This window comes from Cynoglossus semilaevis, chromosome 8 (assembly GCF_000523025.1).
Source record: "Cynoglossus semilaevis isolate Cse_v1.0 chromosome 8, Cse_v1.0, whole genome shotgun sequence".
Lineage (NCBI taxonomy): Eukaryota > Metazoa > Chordata > Actinopteri > Pleuronectiformes > Cynoglossidae > Cynoglossus > Cynoglossus semilaevis.
The window spans coordinates 10,267,095-10,289,966 of NC_024314.1; the positions used below are offsets into that span (position 1 = coordinate 10,267,095).

The 22,872-nt window shown below is 38.1% G+C and overlaps 3 protein-coding genes across 5 annotated transcripts in view; 2 read left to right on the forward strand and 1 right to left on the reverse strand.

Moving 5' to 3' along the window:
* The first annotated feature begins 210 nt into the window (after positions 1–210).
* On the forward strand, positions 211–9,399 carry dnaaf3l (dynein axonemal assembly factor 3 like). 2 transcript variants are annotated; one of them, XM_008314652.3, is made up of 11 exons: positions 216–1,119; positions 1,334–1,443; positions 2,059–2,152; positions 2,243–2,397; positions 3,340–3,540; positions 3,767–3,889; positions 3,967–4,089; positions 5,244–5,373; positions 5,497–5,611; positions 7,511–7,585; positions 9,073–9,399. In XM_008314652.3, the coding sequence occupies exons 1-11, from the start codon at positions 1,038–1,040 to the stop codon at positions 9,224–9,226; spliced, it is 1,362 nt and encodes a 453-aa protein (XP_008312874.1). In that variant the 5' UTR covers positions 216–1,037; the 3' UTR covers positions 9,227–9,399. The 2 variants fall into 2 exon arrangements, with proteins under 2 accessions (XP_008312875.1, XP_008312874.1); XM_008314653.3 differs by lacking the exon at positions 7,511–7,585 and having other exon boundaries at positions 211–1,119.
* Positions 5,208–22,872, reverse strand: part of LOC103382008 (carnitine O-palmitoyltransferase 1, liver isoform-like) — a 31,962-nt gene continuing 14,297 nt past the window's right edge. Inside the window, exons 16-20 of one of the 2 annotated variants that reach the window (XM_008314655.3) lie at positions 22,402–22,557; positions 22,194–22,307; positions 22,001–22,093; positions 20,739–20,867; positions 5,208–5,343 (exon numbers count right to left, since the gene is read on the reverse strand). In XM_008314655.3, coding sequence (XP_008312877.1) covers positions 20,739–20,867; positions 22,001–22,093; positions 22,194–22,307; positions 22,402–22,557 — 492 coding nt within the window. In that variant the 3' untranslated portion in view covers positions 5,208–5,343. Of the gene's footprint in view, positions 5,344–18,013; positions 18,714–20,738; positions 20,868–22,000; positions 22,094–22,193; positions 22,308–22,401; positions 22,558–22,872 lie in introns of those variants that run through there. The other variant, XM_017034496.2, reaches the window with a different exon arrangement.
* LOC103382030 (macrophage mannose receptor 1-like) lies at positions 14,332–15,941 on the forward strand (the record flags this gene model as incomplete). Its single annotated transcript, XM_025058094.1, has 2 exons — positions 14,332–14,748; positions 15,454–15,941. Coding segments are annotated over 2 exons (798 nt in total), but the record flags the coding sequence as incomplete, so codon positions are not given.

Genomic DNA, 22,872 nt, shown 5'->3' on the forward strand with positions numbered 1-22,872 from the left:
TGACTCTGTTGAAAACAAAAAAAGGACGGTATTGAAATCGTTTTTTAAGTTTTTGAAAAAAAAAATATAGCTTTTTTTTTTTTTTTTTTTGTAAAAACATTATCGGGTACAAAATGTCTCTTAGCTCACCTTCAGTCTTCAATCAGCCACATCCGACGCTGCCTTTTCTTCCTGTTTACACCAGGGACCACATTCGGCTTAAGCTTATCGTCCCCGGATGTTTGTACGCTTACCTCTGCTGCCACCTAGTGTATTGGAGTGGGATTTGTCTCAAACGCAAACAAAATGCAGGATGGAGATGGGATGAGAACAAACAAACGTGAAACAAATGAGTCCTTCCCATTGAATGCACTGAAAACCCATTACTAGCATGGCAGGGTGTAAGGCACACAGTACGAACATTTCAAAATTAGCAGGCTCTGTTAATAACATGCACAGACATACACGTAACGCATTTTTTTATTGTTATACACAGATAGAATTACGTGGAATTTCGTTCAGACTCCAGTGGTAAAAGTATTTGGGAACTATTTCCAGAACGAGGCTGAGAGAGAGCAGAGCTGATTTTTCTTGGCAGTCTGGAGCTGTAGCTGTAGCCTAAGCAAAAACTACAAGTATCAACAAGTAATTTCCGGGTTTTGTAAAGTTAGAACTAAAAGTGTAATAGCTATTAAATTATTCTATTTGTTCAATTTCAACATTTCAGTCAAAATATGGCATTACTCAAATTTAATTTGAGTTCTAATTATTTTCGGTCCACAAATCCTCCTCCTTTACTTCCTGCTTTAAATCACTCCAGGACAGATGAGGGCGCTGTGGGAGCCAAAACGAGGAAACTTTTTAAAACACTCAGAACATCGGTTTCCTAGCAACGGAGACCAAACTTGATGTAAACGACCTGTAGCTGTTCACCCGTGACTCAACACTAAAGGATTCAAAGTCATCGTTACCGCTTTAACCGTGAACACACATAGTGTGCATACAGATACATTCAGGTAATCGGTAAGACTTTAAAAGTGGGCAAAGACTGAGAGACGATGAGTGCTGGGCGGGCGTCAGAAGGAGCTGGCTGCATCTCCTGGTGGGGCTTCAGTCCGGCTTTGGACCTTCTTAAGACAGGTAAAATAAAAAAAGGGGGGGGGGGGGGAGGGATGTGCTTAACCATATTAATTCAACAGCATATTTTTCTTTATATATGATGTTTTAGCTACATTAGTCGTTAGCCAACTTACCAAAATGCCCTAGGTAATTTCAGTTTGGATTTAGAAACAAGCAAACAAACAAAAAAAATCTATCGTTATTGTATCTTCTGTATTTCTTTCTCTCTGTACAGGCCCCGTGACGAAACGAGATGGCAACTTTAATGTTCTACTAATCGGCTGTGCAGATCAACGACATATTTTAAAAACCATTTCCGGGTTACAGAACGGCGAAAATCTTAACGTGAGTTAACGTCGAAACATTCAAACTGAAACCCCAAGTTTTACAGTACTGTTTTCCAAAGGCTGTGGCACCTTATAGTACATATATACAAATTATATACATAAACACTAATCATCACTGCCCCAGTGATGAAATGCAACTTGAAACTACACTACAATTTTACAAACTTTAGCGGAGTTAGAGAAGGGTTGACAAACATACGGCCCGTGGGCCAGAACTGGCACGCTTGATGAATTTTAAAAGTAAAATAATGCACCAACGCGTCATGTGTTCGTGATTCTTTGTCAAGTTATATTTTATTAAAAGTGAATATTTTCTAATATACTCGTACGTAGTTGCAGGAAAGGGGAGGATGGGGGGGAGGGGGGAGCATGTACTTATTGTTATTTGTTATTAAGGTTCCATAGTGTATTGGTTAGCATGTCTGCCTTGGCAGAAGAGAGCAGCGAGTCCTGGGTTTGAGACCACATGCTTGATTGTTAATCCTTCTCTTGTAAGTAGTGTAAATGTTATTTAAGGTAATTATGTTTGCCTGTGATACATTTGTGACTGTCTCTCCAGAATGACTGGGACATTTTTATTTATCCATTGTCTACTGTTACTACTTTTCTGCAGATATGGGTTATTGAAAACAGCATGGAGGTGGTGGCCAGACAGCTCCTTCTCCTCTATGTTGCGCTTATGCCAAAGGAAATATTTGGATTTAATGGTGAGTCTGTAGTAGATTTTTTTTGATATATGATGTAAAAGGTCAAATTATGAGCTTGCCTTGTTTGTGTGTGATTGTTCTTTTAAACAGAGAAGACGGAGCTTTACCTAGAAGTGTTTGGGAACAGTGAGATTCGCTGTCAGACTGCAGAGATGCTACGGCGCGCAGCATCGCAGCTTTCCCTGTGTGTTACTGAGTCAATGGAGACACCAACCCATCCTTGTCTCAACACAACTCATCTTAAGGTAGAGTTACATGGATTCTTCTCTGTCCTCAAAACGGACAATATTCTCTGAGACCCTTTCTCTTCTTATTTGTTAGATGATGGATGGCTGGCTGGCTGGATGGATGGATGGGAGGCTGGATGGATGGATGTATGGATGGATGGATGGATGGATGAACTGTATTACCATATTTTCCAGGCTATAAGTCACCAGTGCCCTTTAGCGGCTGTCAGTGTGAAAATAACAAACGTGAAATTATATATTTCATTATATAAGTCGCACCTGAGTATAAGTCGCAAACCCAACCAAAGAATGGAAAAAAAAATGGGACTTACAGTCTGGGTAATCCTTCAGAAAGTTTCATGCAGGAAATTAAGGCTCCAGAAGCATCATAGCAACAAAACAACAGAAATATCACACAAATAGATGAAATAAAATACAATATTTGTTGGGGTTTTTTTTTTATATTTTATTTTAAACTTTTTCAACTCTTTGTACAAAATGGGTATGCCTGGGGAGTGTCGGGGCTTCCAATGTAATATGGTACGTGTGTAACACTGCTGGAATGCTTGAATGATAACGAGCCTCCGGTCACTAGGTGGCAGCAACTCACACATTATTTTCTGTCATGCCCCCTCTTGGGGACAGAAATATTTTCACGCCCCCCCCGCGCCCCCCCTCCTACCCACAGCCCCCAAATTGAAATACTATTGAGAACCTGATAACATGTACTGTATATTTTTTTTCTGTACAAACCACTGCGTAAGTTGCTGCCACCTAGTGGCTGGAGGCTTGTTATCATTCAAGCATTACAGCAGTGGTACACTTATGTCCAGCGAGCCTTATTCCATTGGAATCTACTCCCCCAGGGTGCCCACCTCACTCTTTGAGAAGTACTGGTTTAGAGCAACTAAATTCAAATGTATAATAATGTGTAATAAAGTTCACTAATTATATCTCCAGTTCAGGGAGCAGGATGAGCTGGCTCGTATATTCAAGCTATGGACGCAACCTCATTCTTCAAAATCTCTTTCGGAGGCTTCCGGTCTTTTGCCTATGTCGAAACTCTGGGACAATCGCGTGAGGCAACATCTCGGGACACGATATGACTTCAGGAAAGGCTGCTTTGACTGGGACCTTACAATGAAACTCCATGAGAAAGGGGTATATTCACATTTTTTCTTTTAGCCTCCCAATCGTACTTGTGTGTGTTCGTTCTTTATATTATCCTCATGGAGATTCAGTAGGATTGTTGGAATACTTCAAATTGCCTGGTGTGTGTGTATTTCTTGTCTGTGCATCATACAAAGTATTGCAATTGCATTTTAAAGGCTTTAATCTTGTGAGATTTTGGAGCCTAATCTTTTGGTGACCTACTGTACTCTTCCAGTGTTGTACCATAAATAAACAAGAGTACACCCAATGGAGGGGAAGTGGTTTAGCGTTTGAAATGAGGGAAGGCATCTACCAAGTACCAAATCCCAGCTTGCTGTCGTTTAGAGTGTTTAGTCAGGTAAGTGCAGTGATTCTGTTTTCAAAGTCCTATTTCTTTACTCATAAGGGAACTTGACTCAGGCCACATGTTTACAGGGCGGAAACAAAGTGGCTGCGAGAGGCTACTGGGGTGACATCGTTTCTAGTCCCTACCTTTCCTTTGGCATTAAAACCGATGACAAGAGTCTACTCAAGACACAGAACGGGCAACAAGTAAAGGTAAAAATACTCCAACCACCATGGCACACACAATCTATTAGTCTACCTTAAATATGATGTCAAAATATTTGTTTTATAACCAATTGTCCTGTACCGTACAACACCGTAATCGTCGGATTCTCAGAGGTTTCCAGTGATACCTGAATGCACCTCGTGTGTTTGCTGCAACTTTGCACCTGTTATCAAGCTGCTATTCTCCTGACGCTAGCATTTAGCCAGCAAAATACACAGGTTTTGACCAAAAATAGACCAAAGAAGGGGAGCTACAGTTCATTGTTAAGTGGGAATATACAGAGGTGACAACACATTTGATAATATATTGTTGTTATGCAAACAATTATTGAAAGGTGAATAATAATAATAATAATAATATATATAATAATATATTATATATATATTATAATTAGAAATTATTTTTTATTTTATTTTAAAATACATTATTTTATTAGAAATTATTATTAATTATAATTAATATTATAATTATAATTATATATTATATTATAATAATAGTAAGAAAAATATATATTATAAAAGTTGACAGTTCTTTACATATTTTGTATTAGCATTGTTCGCAGTTTTGTAAAGGGTGTCCCCAGCCTGAAGTTAATGCTGTTTAGGAGGGAGAGGGGGATGGCATGGAAAAGTTTGAAAACTCCCTGGTCTAGGGCACGAAAAACGGCTGGAAACTTATTATGCATCTCAGCATAATTAATTTCCAACTTCAGTTCAGTTCTTGTGTCCTGGTAATGATAAACACATCAGGTATTTAATGAATGTAAAATGCACAAATATCATACAGCAAGTCTGTTTACCTTTTGGACAGAATGGATAGAAAGATTTGTAAGCAAGTCATTTTAAGGCATGTAAAAAATGGCATGTTTTGTAACGGCTTTCCTTTTGTACCCATGGGTATATTCCTTCTACCTAATACATTTTCTACCTCTGCTATTAACATAGTACATGTAAAAATTCTACAAATTCTTCTTTATGATTTGATGTCAATGCTTTCTAAAAATGTTTTGATCATGCACTTCTGGAGGTTCTACCATATTTGCTCAGCTTTTTGGTAACGTACATTCACAATTTGTACATTTTAATGTCATCACATAGTTACATATTTGTATTTATTTTTGCCTCTTTCTTTATGTCGACAGACGGCGCAGGATGTCTCTTATGCAAACGTGCAGATGATGTTTCAGTCTTTGTTAAGCAGGCTGAAGAGCAGCTCCACTTCTCCATCAGAGCCAAAGGAACCTAAAGCACAGACAGACCTCACCATTAATGGTACATCAGTGCTGTTCATCAATCCAAAAAAAAAAAAGTGCAAATAGAATTCATTAAACATTGATCCAAAAAGGGGTCTCTTTGTCCCATTTAAAAAAAAACTTTTTTTATGTTTTATTGCAGACCTGATGCATCTGACTGGGGTCTCTGTTACTTTTCTGCCAATGGATTCATTGCAAAAACTGTCTCAAAAAAAGCAGTACGAGAGCTTGTTTGACATCATTTATCTCTCGGCCAGGTAAGAAAATACACACTTTTTCTATATACAACAAGGAAAATGTTTAAGTGTTGCCTCAGGTAAAACTATTTGTCAGCAGGTTGGGTTTGGGCAGACCCGTTGTACACAGATGACATGAATATTGCTTTTATTTTTTTTACTGTTGGCCTAAGTATATAATATTGTGAATGTCTGCGCTAAAGTAAGGTACCCTGTAATATATTTTACATTATTATATCATAAGATTGATTAAATTCCCTTTTATTTATATTGTAGTATTTTGCAATTATAGCAATACTTAAATAGGCTTTAAAAGCAATATTCAAGGATATTTATAGGCATATTTTGAGTTTTAGTATCGGGCTTTTTTTGCTGTTTGACTGCAAGGGCAAAACTTTGGCAATTTACTTAAGCGTAGGTTGACAAGTGGATGCTATGTACATTGGCTGCCCATAGAGGGCAGTAATGCCCAAGTGTTGCGATTAGTACAAGGCAGTATGTCCTGGGGAACTAATCAATAAAGGAAGTTATGACTACAACTACTCGGTGGTGTTAATTCAAAACCATACATGGTACCAAGAGAAAGACTCAAACATGATGAATAACGTTCGTCAGCCAGAGGAACTAAAGCTGTCTGGTAATGTTGAGGAAAACTGGCGATTTTTCAAACAAAGTTTTGAACTTTATACCCTCGCTATCGGTCTGGAAGATGACGAGAAGAGGAGGATAGCATTGCTGCTAACAGTAGCGGGCCGCGCTGCGCTGGATGTGTACAACACATTTGCCTTCACAGATGACGAAAAGGACAAATATGAAGCTGTAGTAGCAAAATTTGAACAATATTGCACACCGAGAAGGAGTGAAACCTACGAAAGATACGTCTTCCGAAACCGAATCCAAAAAGAATCCGAATCGATAGAACAATACGTAACGGACCTGAGATTAAAGAGTAAGTCGTGCAATTTCGGGACCCTGCGTGACTCAATGATTCGAGACCAAATCGTCGTCGGAGTTCAAAACAACAGAGTGAGAATGCACCTGCTAAAAGAGTTCGACCTTACGCTGGAAAAAGCGATAAAAATATGCCGAGCGTCAGAGTGCGTCAAAGCACAAACACAGTCGTATTACAGCGAAAAGGAGACAATGGAGGTGGATGTCATGCAGAGGGCTGACAAACGAGCCTCGGCGATAGCAGAGGACGCGAGGCAGAAGAAGAAAGGACTTCAGCTGATGGAGAAGCAGAGCGATAGTGAGGAAGAGGATTCACCTGTCTACGTGGGCACAGTAAGAGACGGCGTCTCTGACACCGGGTGAATGGGCACAGGCCAACATACTGCCAATGAAAGACTTTTAGAGACTGAAAACAAGGTAAAAGTAAAAATGAATGAATAATTATCCAAGAGCCTAAGATAATTCAAATATACCTTGTATAGCTACAGTGACAGGGAATGAAAAATCGGTCAATGCAGCTTTTGTTTTGCTAAGGCCAGGCATGGGCAAACTAAGGCCCAGGGGTTGGATGCTGCCCATTCAGCTTTTTAATCCGGCCCATTAAACTTTCCAAATTATATAATTTATATTATTATTATACTTCTGCATTTCCTAGATGGTGGAGAAAATGGTGGAGTCATGCCTTTATGCATGACTTTTACATGTCATTTATCTTAGTTCACACAAACACTCCATCTGTCTGCTACTGACCCAGCCCCCCTGTTCAATTTTAGGACAATTGTGAGTCAAAAAGTTTGCCTGTGCTTGGGTTAGGCTGAATACATGTTTGAAACTGGGCTAATCCAGTTTCTCAATTATTTTCTGCCATGTCCCCCCCGCCCCCCTTAGGGGACAGCCGTTTTTGAGGAGGCTTTGGTTATGACTATTTCTTTATTCTGTTTCCTCCCAACTTCCTGGCCTGCTGTGAAGCTGTGTGCACCATCTTGTCCCAAACATCTCTCAGATTGCAGCACCAGATGCTGTGATTGTCATGGAGCTGGCCAAGTAAGGGGTTCTATAGTAATGTGTGTATTATCGTGGTGGCTTGGGATGTAACAGAGTTTTAAGAATGGATAAAAAAAATCAATACAAATCTCCCTAATAACACCGGGCCAGTTTGGCAAATGCTGATGTGAAGTGTTTTTGTTAGTTTGTTTTTTTGTTTGTATTCTGTTATTTAAGATAATTTGACACGGATCTACAAACGTTTAAGCTTAGTCCCAATGAGTCACTTGGCTGAAATAACTATTTCTATTGTTTATGGATGTGCCACCCTGACATTTAAGAAATGTCAATTGCTGGACAAAGATAGATAGATAGATAGATAGATAGACAGATAGCGATAGATAGATAGGTCATTTGATAGATAGATAGATGGATAGGTAGATAGAGAGATAGATAGGTAGGTAGATAGATAGATAGATAGGTAGGTAGATAGGTAGGTAGATAGAGAGATAGATAGGTAAATAGATAGATAGGTAGGTAGGTAGATAGATAGAGAGATAGATAGATAGGTAAATAGATAGGTAGAGAGATAGATAGGTAGGTAGATAGAGAGGTAGGTAGGTAGATAGGTAGATAGAGAGATAGATGGGTAAATAGATAGATAGATAGATAGGTAGGTAGATGGATAGGTAGGTAGAGAGATAGATAGGTAAATAGATAGGTAGATAGATAGATAGAGAGATAGATAGGTAAATAGATAGATAGATAGGTAGATAGATAGATAGATAGGTAGATAGAGAGATAGATAGATAGGTAGATAGAGAGATAGATAGATAGATAGATAGATAGATAGATAGATAGAGAGATGATAGATAGGTAGATAGAACTTTATCAATCCCTTGGGAGTTCCATTCAGGAAATTTAAAAAAGCTTCTAAAAAAAAAAGATTCGAGAAATTTTAAAAAGCTTTGTGGTTATTTTATAAGTTCTAAAATTATAGATATTAGAAAAAAATGGTTGTTCAAAAGACTTCAAACATAAAATAATAAATATTATATAGAATTTTATTTAGAATTTCCTTATTAAAATGAAATTTTTAGTAGTATTTTTTTTAGTCTGCTCATTTGCTTGGACAGCAGCACCACTTGACACATGGGGGCCACATCAGCAATACCGTTCTCCTTGAAGGGCCGGTTGTAAATGGAAGACTGTATAGATCAGTGGTCCCCAACACCCGGTCCGCAGACCAGTACCAGTCCATAGGTCATTTGGTACTGGGCCGCTTAATTTTTTACTAATTTGCTTCACTCAAAGCAAATCCACCATATTTATTTACTTTCTTTATTTAAAGATAATCTCGCAATATTTTAAAATAACATTTCTTAAAAATTTAGAATGGAAAAAATATATATGTATGAAAATATGTTTTATAGAATAAACTAAAAGATTAGGACTCAATTAGGACACCAAATATATGTTTTTGGTCCCTTGATGTATTTTGTACTATTCTTTCACTAATTTTATTTTATTTTTTTTGCATCCTATAGGTACATTCTGGATCTTGATAAAGAGCAGGAAGCAGGATTTTCCCAAAGAGTAATGAGAATTGCCCTTGATGCTGGATTTGAACCATGGCAAAATAATAGTGACAGTAATGACGATAACGCTCACAGTGTTTTCACACTGCAGCAGAAGAAATAGCGACGTCCTGCTCAGCTTACAATGGCTTTGCATCTACACTCCAGAAAATAAGTTCCTGCTCCTGAAAATGTAAAACATTTTAAAATTGTTTTTGTTTAGATTTTTAGAATTTATGGGACCTGCTACGAACACGCTTTGTGTTGTTTTAACCAATAAAAAACAGTTGTCCTTCATGGGCAGTAGTCCACTGTATAACATCTGTGTATGTACACACATGGTCAAAATTGTTGGTACCCTTAATGGTCACTGGGAAACTTGAAAGTGACAAAAGTCAGTGAAAATTCACCAATGAAAACCATTGTTTTTTAATTGTATTTCAACCGAAATAACAAGTAAAAAATACTGAAAATTCACCAATGAAAACCAGACATTGTTTTTTAATTGTATTTCAACCGAACACTAACTGTACACTACTGAAAGTATAGATACTTTATATATATATTATAACTCCAGTTAGTGGAGTGGAAGTATTCACTTTAAATTTCCACATGGGCAGTATAAAAGTATTTACATTAGTGAAATGTTTCTATTAAAAAGTGCATGCGTGATCCAGTGTCATTAGATAGGTTTCCGATGACGTCACGCTAGTTCCGTAGTCCGCGGAAGTTGTTTGACATAAAGCGATTTGTCACCAAGGTGACGGAGGATAGTTCGACAAAAGGAAGGACGGCTTTCACGTATTAACTGTGCTAATTTCAACCCAGATCCAAGCAAAACGCATTACAAAGTCTGTTCTGAACACTTTATTTTGGGTAATTATACTTTTATTTAATTCATATGTTCAATGTCAATAAAATTAAAATATATCAAAATGTACTTTGCATACATGACAAATGGACACAATGCTGACCACAGTCCATGTCATTATCAGTATTTATTTAGTATCTATGTACATGTACAATCAAACCTTTTATTTTAATGAAGAAAGTAAAAAAATACTTTTTTGTGGTTTTTGGAAAACGTATAATCAATAGTAAAATATGATTTGTAATGTAGGTTGTTATTCTGTTGTGATGTTCACAAAAGACATACTGCCTCTGTGATTTTTACATTATCATGCTGTATTGTTTGGGTGTTAATAAATTCCGATATGTATGATATACATTGGCCAACTTTCAATGTTTGCCCGCTTCCACTCAGCTTTGTTGACATCGTATGTGTCTTTTCCATCGATTATTTTCAACTTGTCCAACTATCTTGCCTTTGTAATTGTGTCTAGTGAATCTCTATATAACAATTTCATCTGATCTTCCTCCGGCGATTTAATATTCTTATCTTTTGTTGTCATTATCGATTGTTTACCTATTCTACCTATTCGCGTCTTTTGCCACACAACATGGCCGACGGCGCAATGCATCATGGGTAATATCGTTAATTGGAAAACCATCTATTTGTTCCATCAGCCCGAGTGGAAGGGAATGGTCACGCAATTCTAGAATCCTGGCCGGACACAATGTCCAGCTCTCGAAAGAGGACATCTGGTCACTTCAGTGATTTCTGCTAGCGCATCGCTGCTCGTTAACTATTTTAGCTAAACACAGTACTGACTATAAAGGTTACATTTAAATAAATGGTTGCTGGTCATCAAACCTAAAATAAGTATCGTATTAACGGAGGGCAAATTATTGAAAGAGGAGGAAAATTAGTTCTTCCTTTTCATCAAATTTAAAAGAGTTTCCGCAAATAAGGTGAGTTTGTGAAAAGTTATTTCAGTGACCATTGTTGGTTTCACCTTTCATTACCCAAGGGGTGCCAACGAATTTTGTCCATGTGTATCCGTGTATTAGGGGTGGACAATACTGGGAAAGTACAGAGCTAGTTTTCTTGAAATCGATACTGGTATTTATTTCTACCTGAAATGTCAAAAAGATGTTTATTATGAGTTAATGTAACAAAAATATGTTCCACTGTATGCAGATATTTGTGAAAAATAAAGTCAGTAATAAAGAGGTTTTTTTGAGGCTTTTATACTGAATGTTTATGTAACTTGGTGGTATTGCCAATGTGGTGATACACTTTCCTACAGAAATCACTTGTTTGAGTACTTTTGCTGGACGTATAGAAGAGAAACTGCGACAAAAGTATCAATCAATGAGCAAAGTCTCCTCGTCCGTGGTGGACAGCTTTTGGCTGTGGCTCAGGAGGAAAGAGGTGATTCGGGGGCCAAACAAACGTGACCGATTCACTTCGACGTAAATTTACCTGCAATAGTCAACCTTAAATATAATAGGCATAATTAAATAATAAACTGTAACTCTAGCTCAAAAAAAGGCCATCAAACTAAGTTAGGAAGCAATATTGACAAATCTAATAGTAATTAATTAACAAGACACCCCCTGGGGCATGATCAACCCCAGCGGGGCCTTCCTAGGGGGAGAGTGTCCAGTGATAATGGCCGAAACACTCGATGACCCCAAGGTCCACTACTGAAGATGTGTCTTACAATAAGATAGTCACTTTATAAGAAACAACCAGCTAATCAGAAAAAAAGCCATAGTCCAGTAAGACACCCCATTCCACCCCATCCCTTACCTCAGCCCCTTCCCATACCCTGAAGGTAAGTAGAAGGACGTCCCCAATAATTCCCCTGCCACAGCCCTAATCCCCCACCCCGTGATCATACCAAGGAAATCACCCTTGAGGTGAGTTGGCACCACTAGTGACACTCGGGCACTAGTGGAGGTGCATCAGGCAGCAATGTCCAGCAGGCAGACCACCACCCTGTATTTTCATATGTATTGAATCCTGTTCTGAACTCTGTTAAGGTGCATTTTAAAAAAAAACAAAAAAAAACAAGGGCAGTTTCTTGCCCAAAAAAAAACAAAAAAAACAAGGGCAGTTTCTTGCCCAACTGTGAAGTGTTAAGACCATTTGCATTGTCTATGCAAAGTTTCTCCATCATTTTACATTCCTCCTGACGAAGGTAGTGTGCTAAACCTGTAGCATTAGGGTGATGGAAGTATTTGTCTAAAAGATTGAAATAAAAATGATGCACTTATTAAAAGTCTTTCATTTAGGCGTGTTGCAGAATATTAGTATGACCCAAAATGGTCACTACTACAATGCAGTTAATTTCAAATACCTTTAATACCTAATATCTAGGATAATCATTTGGATTACAATAAAGCTAGATGCCATTTCTGTGAAAGGGTTTGATCTTCAGTTCGGGATCCGGAGGCTACGTGTTAGGCAAAGTGGTGGAGTTTCGAGCTAGTGACTTTCAGAAATACAGCTCAGGATAAAATGACTCCAAATAATTTGTCTGGTGGATACTTCAGACAAGATAAGAGGATGAGCTTTCATGGAGTGTGAAGAAGAAAATGCTGACATCACTGAGTTCTCCCTATGGCTGAAGAAAGCTAGAGTCAAACAACGCAATTGGCAGTCATCACAAATTCACAAGGATAACATCATAGTCAACAACAACAACATAGTCTATTTATACCAGAAAGGACTGAACACCTTCATAAGCAAATGAACAAAACATTATCAACGCTAAACAAGCCTCTAGTCACTAGATGGCAGCATTGTAGCTCATTTTATTCATCTATTTCAATAATCAGGTAATTGCATGCAGAATGCTGGTTCCTTAGGCTTTAACCCATCACCTTCGTAAGCAGGCGGCACTTAACTTCCCTAACCACCAGGCCACCGCTGCCCCGCTATATCGCTATCGGTTAATATCGCAATTGGTAATTAAGTCCATTATCCGTTACCGGGTCGCGGGGGCAGCAGAAACCTTCCAACAGAAACCTTACCAAACCTTCCTGCGGTGGTGAGTCCACTGGAATGTACCGGGAATTGAACTTGCCCAGGAGGTGAACCCTGGGGTTCCACACCAATGACAGAGACATTGCCTCTGGGCCAAAGCGCCACTGGTAATTAAGTGTTTGGACAATATCGGCATATAGGACATCCCCACACACTGCTGCCCACTGTTCACGTTGGTGATGGGTTAAAAGCAGAGGTCACATTTTGTTGTGTCACAATGACACAATGATCACCAACCTGTATTGTTGGTGATTGTTGAAAAAAAAATTGTTGTTCTAATTTAACTCCTCATTTGGATACCCAGCTAAATACATTTAAATATGCTACTCTGTTGGTCAAATGCAAAGAGCATTTCCATATAGACAAATACAGTGTCACCTTGAACACCGAAATAGAACATGAGTGAGGAGTTAGAAGATACTGAGGCTGTCAGGAAGACACATCCGTGCATCAGGTAAGAGACACATTTCTTTTTATTAGGCGAAGAATCAGAGGAGAGATTGATTATTTATATTGACAAATATATGCGCTATATATTTTTTTTCTCATTTCGTTTTGTTTTTCATTTGTTGCATTTCCAACTTGATTCAAACCACATCATATACAAGTCCACATATACTCTAAAAATGTATATATTTATGTGTAAATATATGTATTAAAAATTTGCAATGTGCAATTTAACTATATTTATATATATATACTGTATATAAACATTTTTTAATTTGGTTTTTTTTTTATTTGTTGCATTTCCAACTTGATTCAAACCATATTTTATGTAAATATATATATACTTTTTTCATTTTGTTTTGCTTTTCATTTGTTGCATTCAAACCATATCATATATAAGTAGACAAAATATATATTTATGTGTAAATAAATATATATTTATATTAAAAAATGTGCAATATATATATATATTTATATATATAATTTTCATTTGGGGCATTTCCCACTTGATCTATATACAACAATTTCTGTAAATATATATATATATTTTTAATAAATACATGATGTTAGTGTGTAACAAAGATAAAGGGAGAAAAATCTATCGTAAACATTGAAAGTCTTTTATAGAATGGTAGCCTTTACAATTTTTAACATGTCACATGTGCTGTGGTCAGTTAAGTAAATGTGGAAATTGCTGCTGTGGAAACCTGTATGTTCACAAATGTCTATTGGATAATAACGTCATTTTACATTTTAGACAAAACATGTTTAAACATCTACTGGTTCTGCTGCTGCTATCGTCAGGTGAGCGAACATTATATAATATGTGTAATTATTTATACACTTAATAATAATCATAATAATGATTTTTTTTTTTTTTTTGCTAAGGTTATCCTGCCGGTTGCATCATTTCGTCTTCATACATTTATGCTGACTATCGCCTAATAAATCAGCGTAAAACATGGTCGCAGGCTCAAAGTTACTGTCGAGAGATGGGCGGGGAGCTGTCTACCGTCAGCGGCATTGATGACATGATGCGGTTGAACGAGGCGACGGGAGTCACAGGGGTGACATCAGAGATCTGGATTGGTCTAAAGGAAGGTGGTGAAGAGTTATGGTTATGGTCCGTTGGAAAAACATCATCGGGTCAGGGCGTGGCCACATACACGCAGTGGGCAATTCCACCCAACTCCACACACCACTGTGGCAGCTTTACGGAACATGGAGAATGGCTGAGTGCCTGGTGTGGAACAGAGCTGCCATTCATCTGTCAGAATGGTTTGTTAAACGTCACGCCCTTAATTTGACAATATTAGAGTAGAATTGTATAGTGTTGATTGAAGAGTTTAGATTGAAGAGGTTGCATGTTACATGTGAACACAGACAGATATCCTTTGCGTGTAGGTTCTATGTCTTTTACCTGTGTATATCTAGGGTCTACACTACAATCTAAACACATACATAATGAATTTCCCAGACCATAAGTCGCTCCAGAATATAAGTCACACCAGTCATAAAATGCATAATGAAGAAGAAGAAAAAAAAAAACATAACATTAAACAGATTATGTTTTAGAGTGCCCTCTAGTGCCTGTCAATGTGAAAATAACCAACATGCAAATTTTCAGTGGTACAGGAGTAGCAGATACTGGTACACAAGCCTAGCGCGCCCTCTAGAGGCTGTTAGTGTGAAAATAAACATGTGAAATTATATATTCTAATAGACAAGTTGCACCTGAGTAGATGTCGCAAACCCAGCCAAAGAATGAAATAAAAGGTGCGACTTATAGTCTGGAAAATATGGTACATATTTGGAAAGGGTTGATTTTTTATTAGAATGATAATTATGTTGGATTTCTGCAGCCAGAAGTGTAAACTGAGTGTAACAAAGAGTCTACTTCTTAGTTAAAGCTAACAGCTACATCCGTCTCTAGCCAATGGTTGTATGTTACTGAGCAGCTAAAGAGATAACGACTCAATTATAACACATTATATAATATCATATTTTAACTGTTTTTCTCCAAATCTTTCGCAGGCAGTCATATGAGTGATGTGACTGTTGTTTTTCAAAATAAAACTTGGACAGAGGCCCAACGCTATTGTCGAAGTCATCACCTGGACTTGGTCAGCGTGTTGGACTCAACCCAAAACCTTGCACTTTGGGACGTGCTTTCTCAGAGTGACCTATCAGCACCGCTATACTGGATGGGTTTGTTTAGAGATAATTGGAAATGGTCAGACAACAGCAACAACTCTTTCAGATATTGGGCGCCAGGTCAACCAAACAACGATGGACCATGTGCGTTGTACAACCCCAGTTTAAGGGCATTGATGGACCGAGGCTGCACTTACCGCATGCCATTCTACTGCTCTCTTGGTATTAGGTTTTAGTCTGATCTATTTCATACGTGATGACAGCATTTATTTATTTACGCTCCACTGACACGAGAGACAAACGTGTTGAAATGACGTCCAATGTTTCTTTTTGACCGCAGAAACGAAGAGAATGACGTCTGTTTCTTTTTGACCGCAGAAACGAAGACGTTCATTGTGAAGACGCGAGTGCATTCGAGTGCGCCCCTGAACTTCAGCGACACCAGAGTGATTGACGCAATTTTGAGCCAAGTAAGAATTCATTTTTACGTGTGTGACTGGATGCGGTAGAGAGCGGGGAAGAATCCTGGGATATAATGCTTTGCTATCAGTCGAGGCTCATGGAATACGAGAAGAACTTCATTGTCATTGTGACATCACGTGAAATGTGACATCTGCATTTAACTCATCACCATTCAACTCATCACCAAAGTCAGCAGGTGGGCAGCTTAAGTGCCCTGGGAGCAGTGTATATGGCTCAATCCGATACTCATGATTGGTGTCGGTCAGATACTGGTAAAAATTTCAGGATGGAACATCGGAAAAAAATTGATGTCCATCCAATCTGATACCTAAGCACGAATGCTCAACTTAACTTTTCGCAACAGTGTTAGCCAAAAAAAAAAAAAACCCAAAACATTGGCGTTTAACAAGTTATTCGTTTGGATATCAAAGCAACACGATATCTCAGAGAAATTGCTTGAGCTTCGTATGTTAACTAGCTTTTTAGGGACAATGTCCCATAACAGGGATAATGTCCCCAAGTTGCAGTATTCGTACTGAACGCGAAAATGTCATACCAAACCACATCTAAAAATTGTAAGGCAGATTATTTTCCTTTGATGAAATGGGCTGAAAAAAAGAGATCTGACTCACTCTAAAAATCCTTTTACAAAACATACCATTAACAACTGCACAGCTCAAATACAAAAAAACAAAACAAAAAACATTCAAGTCAGTGGTATGTAGAACTAAAAAATATACATATTTACATTAAATTGCACCTTTCAAAAACTTCTTTTTCACAGAACGGTTTTGTGCAATCTATGTCGAAGCAACATTTTAAGGGAGTTAGTCGTGTCGAGAATACTTTGTTTTTGCTTTTGAAATGTCTTCTACCCTGACTAACACAGTCTGCCCCTACTGGACTATATAGGAATAATCTTTTATTAAGAATTTTTAATAATACGTTTTTTTTTTTACTTTCAAAGTAGGCCGGTCTTAAATAAATATAGCTTGCCTTATTATTGTAATTGTCATCACTCGAGCAATTGTTACACTGTTATTGTAACTGTATTGATAAAATTGTCGTTATCAGCCCCCCGTAACACAAATTGTTTTGTCACCGCAGAGCCAACGCCGGATCTTGGGGCTTCAGTGGAGGGTCTCATCCATCAAAAAAGAGCTCCCCTAAAATTTTGGGATGAGATAAAACGGTGACACTTGACTTTGAAAACTTTACCCGACACAAGCTGGACACTTAAATGAATAGATTTAGATAAAGAAAAGAAAATCATTTTTACTGTAATTTCTGGATTATTGAGCGCACCTGAATATGGGCCGCACAATAATAAATACATTTAAAAAGAAGAAAATAATTGTACTTCTCTATAAGCCACACAATATAGGCCGCACAAATAATTGTACTTCTCTATAAGCCACAGTCTTCACCGGAGCTAACATTAGCTGCGGTGAACATTAGCTTTATAACACTGTAGCCTCCTTCGAGAGACTACATAAGACATACGTGTCAAACTCAAGGCCCAGGGGCCAAATGTGGCCCGCCAAGCCATTTTGTGTGGCCCGTGGAAACTTGAAAAAAGCATTTAGTAAAGTCCATGCGGCAGAGTTTCTTAACCTAGTTTTTATAATCAATCAAATTAATAATCAATTGCAGAAACATGGATTAGTCTGTTATGGAGCAGTTACATCTATACCAGAGGTTTATGTTCAAAGGACTGGTCAGCCAGTGCCACCCATTACTACAGACCTTGAGCAAGATGGAATGATATATGAATATTATTTTAAACTATTCCCTGAATATCTTTAAATAAAGAAAGTAAATGGATACGATTTTTGGATTTTCTTAGAATTAAGTAAATAAGTAAAAATGAAGTACATTTTTTCCACTGCGTCCCACTGCGACCCGGTACCAAATGACCTATGGACTGGTACTGGTGTGCGGACCAGGGGTTGGGTCACCCCTGATCTATACAGTCTTCCATTTACAACTGGTCCCCTCAAGGGGAACCGTATTGCTGATGTGGCCCCCCTGGTGGAAATGAGTTTGACACGCCTGACATAAGAGATCACGAGAAAGCGTTTTACTATGTGTAAAACAGCGCGTCCTAAATGTTACGTGGCAAAACGTGGTACTGCACTCTGTCCTGTCTCCAATTTTCCCCACGCTATGCCACTGGCCTTCACAGATTAAATTCGCCAGGTTGGTTATTTGAAAGAGAACTAACGACGTCTATTATGATAATGATGCTTTTTATTGCCCCCGTGAATGTAGTGTTTATTTTCAATTTCAAGGTCCTTTCTTCAAATGTTTTAAAACGATCTATTTAGAAAGCGCGATTAGAAATAGCAAAAAACTCTGAAACTGTTTGTTTTCCATCTAATGTTGTAGTTTAGTTTTGTCTGCATTGATTTAAGCTGTGTCGGTAAACCATTTCTTGGGTGACATAAGGAAGTAAACAGATTATTAGAGTTGTTTAAACTGAAAAAAAAAAACCAAAAGACACATTTGTTTCATTCATAACAACAGTGATGTACTAAAGCAAGAACAAACAAAATAAAAAAACAAAGCGGAATAAAAACAATTGGTGTCACAGATAAGTCGTTGAATTCCACCCCCTGAATTCGATCACAACATTGCACTGTGAGCGCTGTCACTAGCAACAAAAAAAAAAAAAAAAAACATGGAGTTTTTATAAACAGTGAAATAACTGCACTTTTTACACAATACACTTTGTAACAGAGCAACACGGGCGAACATGCTGACTTTGTGTCATCAATCATTACACACAGCTCATGTCAACATCTGTCGGCTGTAGTTTAGTAACATGTAAAAGCTTAACTATACATTGAGACTCTAAAGTACAGTGATCCCTCTCCTATCGCGGGAGTTGCGTTCCAAGACCCACCGCGAAATGGGAAAAATCGTGAAGTAGAGGCGAGATAGTTATCGTATTATTTACGTATATATTTATCCTTTACGAACCTCCCCCCCACACTGTTATCAACCCTCCCTAGACTGTATCACCCTTTCCCACACAATTATATCCACAGTAGAGTTGTAGAATGGCGACGCAGAGCGACGTGAACGAGAGAGTGGCCGACAGACAAAAGGAGATGCTGAGAGATGCTACGATGCATGAGCCAATCAGAGTGAGGATCAGAACAGAAGAGCATGCTCAATTAGCCAATAGTACGCTGTGTACGATCTCGTCTAGGTAAACAAAGCTACCAGCGATCGTTCACAAATGCGCTTATAACAATTTCAAAACGAGAATCCACATTTTTAAAAAAAAAATCTGCGATTTACTGAGGGAGTGAAAAGAGAACTGCGATATAGAGAGGGAACACTGTACATCCTTTAAACAATTTAAAAATAAATCTGGGAAAAAAAAAAAAAAGACAAAATGTTGGATCTCAGATAATAGTAAAACTGTCAGCATTTATTTCTATAGAATATATATTTCTAAAATAAGATTTTTTTTTTTTCTCTGTTGGATAGAACACATTTTTACATCGTGTAAGGTCAGGGTGAAGGAGTAGGTTGTGACAATGACTTGTGATTTATGCATCAGAATAGGATGTATATGTAGTTTCAAAGTAGTATTAGCTGTATTAGTGGTACACAATACCAACTCAACTTACGATATGATAAAAATTTCGCCATGTATTTTTTGTTCGCAATACAATTTTGTCATGATTTGTTTTGGAAAAAAAAAATTCCAATTCCAGACAAATTACAACCAAATACAATTATCCTCTATGCAAAATACTGTTACCAACTGAAATCGTCTCCTGTACCTGATATTGTGAAATTAAGAAATGACTGCACGTCACTATTTATCTCCTGTTATTAAAAGTCAAACCGGTCTGATTTTATTTATCTCACTGTCAATATATTAAACAACAACAACAAAAAAAAAATATATATATAAAGTGAAAAGAGTTCCTTTCTTTACAGAAACACCGTAGAACCATGTTTGTGTCTGAGGACGAAGTTTTTCCCCCACGTTCCGTTTGAACACCTGAATGTCACTTAGGCTACTTAGTTTAAGCACGTGTCAAAACCAACATTTTTCAGCGCATACCGCCACCTACTGTTCCAGAGTGTTTAGCATCATAGCATGATAACTGACTTGTTGAAATAACGCTACTACTCCTACTCCTTCCGCCTTGGTGCACAATTACTATTTTTATTTCAACCAATGCGAATTGTACGTACGTATGGTAACGTATGTGTATCGATTTTTTTTAATTAATTGATCCATGACGCATCGTTACATCTCTAATCAAAATACAGGTTGCAAAAATTGTAAAAATTGAAAAAAAAAAAAAAAAGTTATTATTGAAAAATAAACCCCTCCAGTCTATCTGATAATACGGACGATGCTTATTGTGACTCTAAACGACCTGAAACTAAATCGATTTTTTTTTCAATCAAACCCTTTCTGGCACAAAAAAAAAGTATACTTATGTACTGAAATAAGTATAAACTGTATATATAAACTGTGTATATAAACTGAATTTGTACAATTTACGTCAGTTATTACTATTAAATGTTCACCATTTTCCTCTACCATTCCTCTAATACCAAAACACACACCGAAACTGCTGCTTTCGCACGGAAGGCAGTTCATCAGTAAGACCAGTTCAGTTCTACTTTGTTGTCCACCAGTACCTACCTACTTCTCCTTTTTCTCCTTGTGTCGCCCTTCTCCCGTCTTCTTCTTGGACTCTTTTTGGTAGGGGGTGAACAGGTCCATCAGATTGTGCAGGGCCTTATTAATGTGATCGCCAAACTTGTGGGCATCCTTAAATGGCACAATGAATCCAAGGCAATTAATCATGACGAATACACAGAAGTAAAAAAAAAAAAAAAAAAACTACACGTCTTCCTCTTTAAATTGAACTTAGATTACGAACATTGGGTCTGCAGCAAAATACAGATAAATCAAAAAAATATACAGGGGTCCTAGACCTACGACATCCTCAACCTACAAGATTTTAATAGTTAAGTGGCCATCTACCATATATTTATTAAGAAAGTCTTGTTCCGCCATTGCGACATACGGTGTTAAAACAAAGTAGGAAATAGTTAAAATGCTAGTTGTCGAGCGGCTCAGACAAATATGTCTTCAGGCTGCACTATACGGTACAGTGAAACCTCGAGATACGAGCATAATCCGCTCCAAGACCAAGCTCGTAACTCGAGGTGCTTGTATCTCAAATCATTCTTCATCTATTTTTTTTTTTTCGATTTGTATTGTATTCGATTTGCACCACGCTCATATTTATCGTCAATTTTCAAAAAATTTTTTTTAGGCTTATTAGTACCATCCTTACCACTCACTTTCTTAGAACTCATTACTATTACGAAAAATAATGCACAAAATAGAAAGAAAAATCACGTACTGTAGATAACGCAAACACAATATGGAAGAATTGCAGGAGAAGTCGACGAACACGTGAAGCGAACGAGTGAGGCGGCGTGGGCTGCTCCGAGTTCTCGGAGCACCTAGCATCGGTGTATCTTAAATCTTTACTCGTATCTCAGAGCCAAAAATTTGCACAAAGGCAAATGCGAGACAATGGGACGCTCGCATCTCAAGGTTCCACTGTACGCAGAAGACGGCTTTGTTTACATTTGCGGTTCTGCTATACGCTGGAATTTGCTACATTCACTTTCTTTCATTTGTGTTGTTTTTTGGGAACTTTTTACCTCAGACTCTTCTGAGGATTTATGTCCTATATTATGATGTTACCACTGTGTTAGCATAGGCGAGTGACATACTGTATGTACAGTGTGAGTTGGGACCAAAAAATCCAGTTACGTTGCACCATAGTAATGATATCCTGACGTAAGTTGAGGACCCCCTCTATGTACAAAAAACTACCCCGTAGGTGGTTCACACATCAAAACAGCAACAGCAAAACAACAGCTTACTGTGTCTGGACAGGAGTGTTTGCATGAGATGTGAAAGTTGATCATGGTTCCTCCCAAAATGCAGTAGGAAACTCCATAACCATCATCAGCCACCTAAAAAATATGAAGCCAAAATTTACACTTACTTTTTTTTGGAACTAACAAAAACAAAAAGGATAATCTTTATGGAACAGAAATATGACAAGGTACTTACTGGTCCAAAGCCTCCTCCGCAAGAAACGTACTCCGGGTGGTTGACTACGTCGAAGAGCTCCGGCTGCTGGACAGGAGTGTGACTGGTGGACAGACGCCATTGCTCGGCCAACACCTGTGTCGGTAGGCCGGATCACACGGCACCTTTAGGTGAGTTGCATCCTTGACATTCAAAAGTCTGAAGCTAAGTTGACAGTAACACCACCGACCTCTTTCAGGAACGGGGATTCCACTCCGAGGTATTTGGACACTACGTGAAGGCAGAAAAGGTGCCTGTCCACACCGGCTCCAGTCATGGCCATGTGGTGAAGCAGCTGATGCTTCTCCGCCGCTGTGTGAAACAAACGCCTGCACACATCTGCTGACTGACGGACAGAGGAAAGTACGGTTGCCATGGTCTCATCTCTCAAGGTTAAATCACACATGCTGTCTGGTTCAATTCGAAAAGGAAGTTCCCGCGATTATTAGGGCAGTAACAGTATGTGTATTTGAACCAAATCTGATAGTATTGCAGAGGGTTATTTTTAATTCTTGCTCTCGCTTTTGCCATCTGCCAACTGAAGTTGCCAATGCTAGTCACGTTTAGCCATGGGGGCCTGAGCAGAGAAACTTTGGGAACCAATAAATTAGGGTATTGACACTGATGGAAAAGTTTTTTGTGTGCAAACGCACTCTATGAT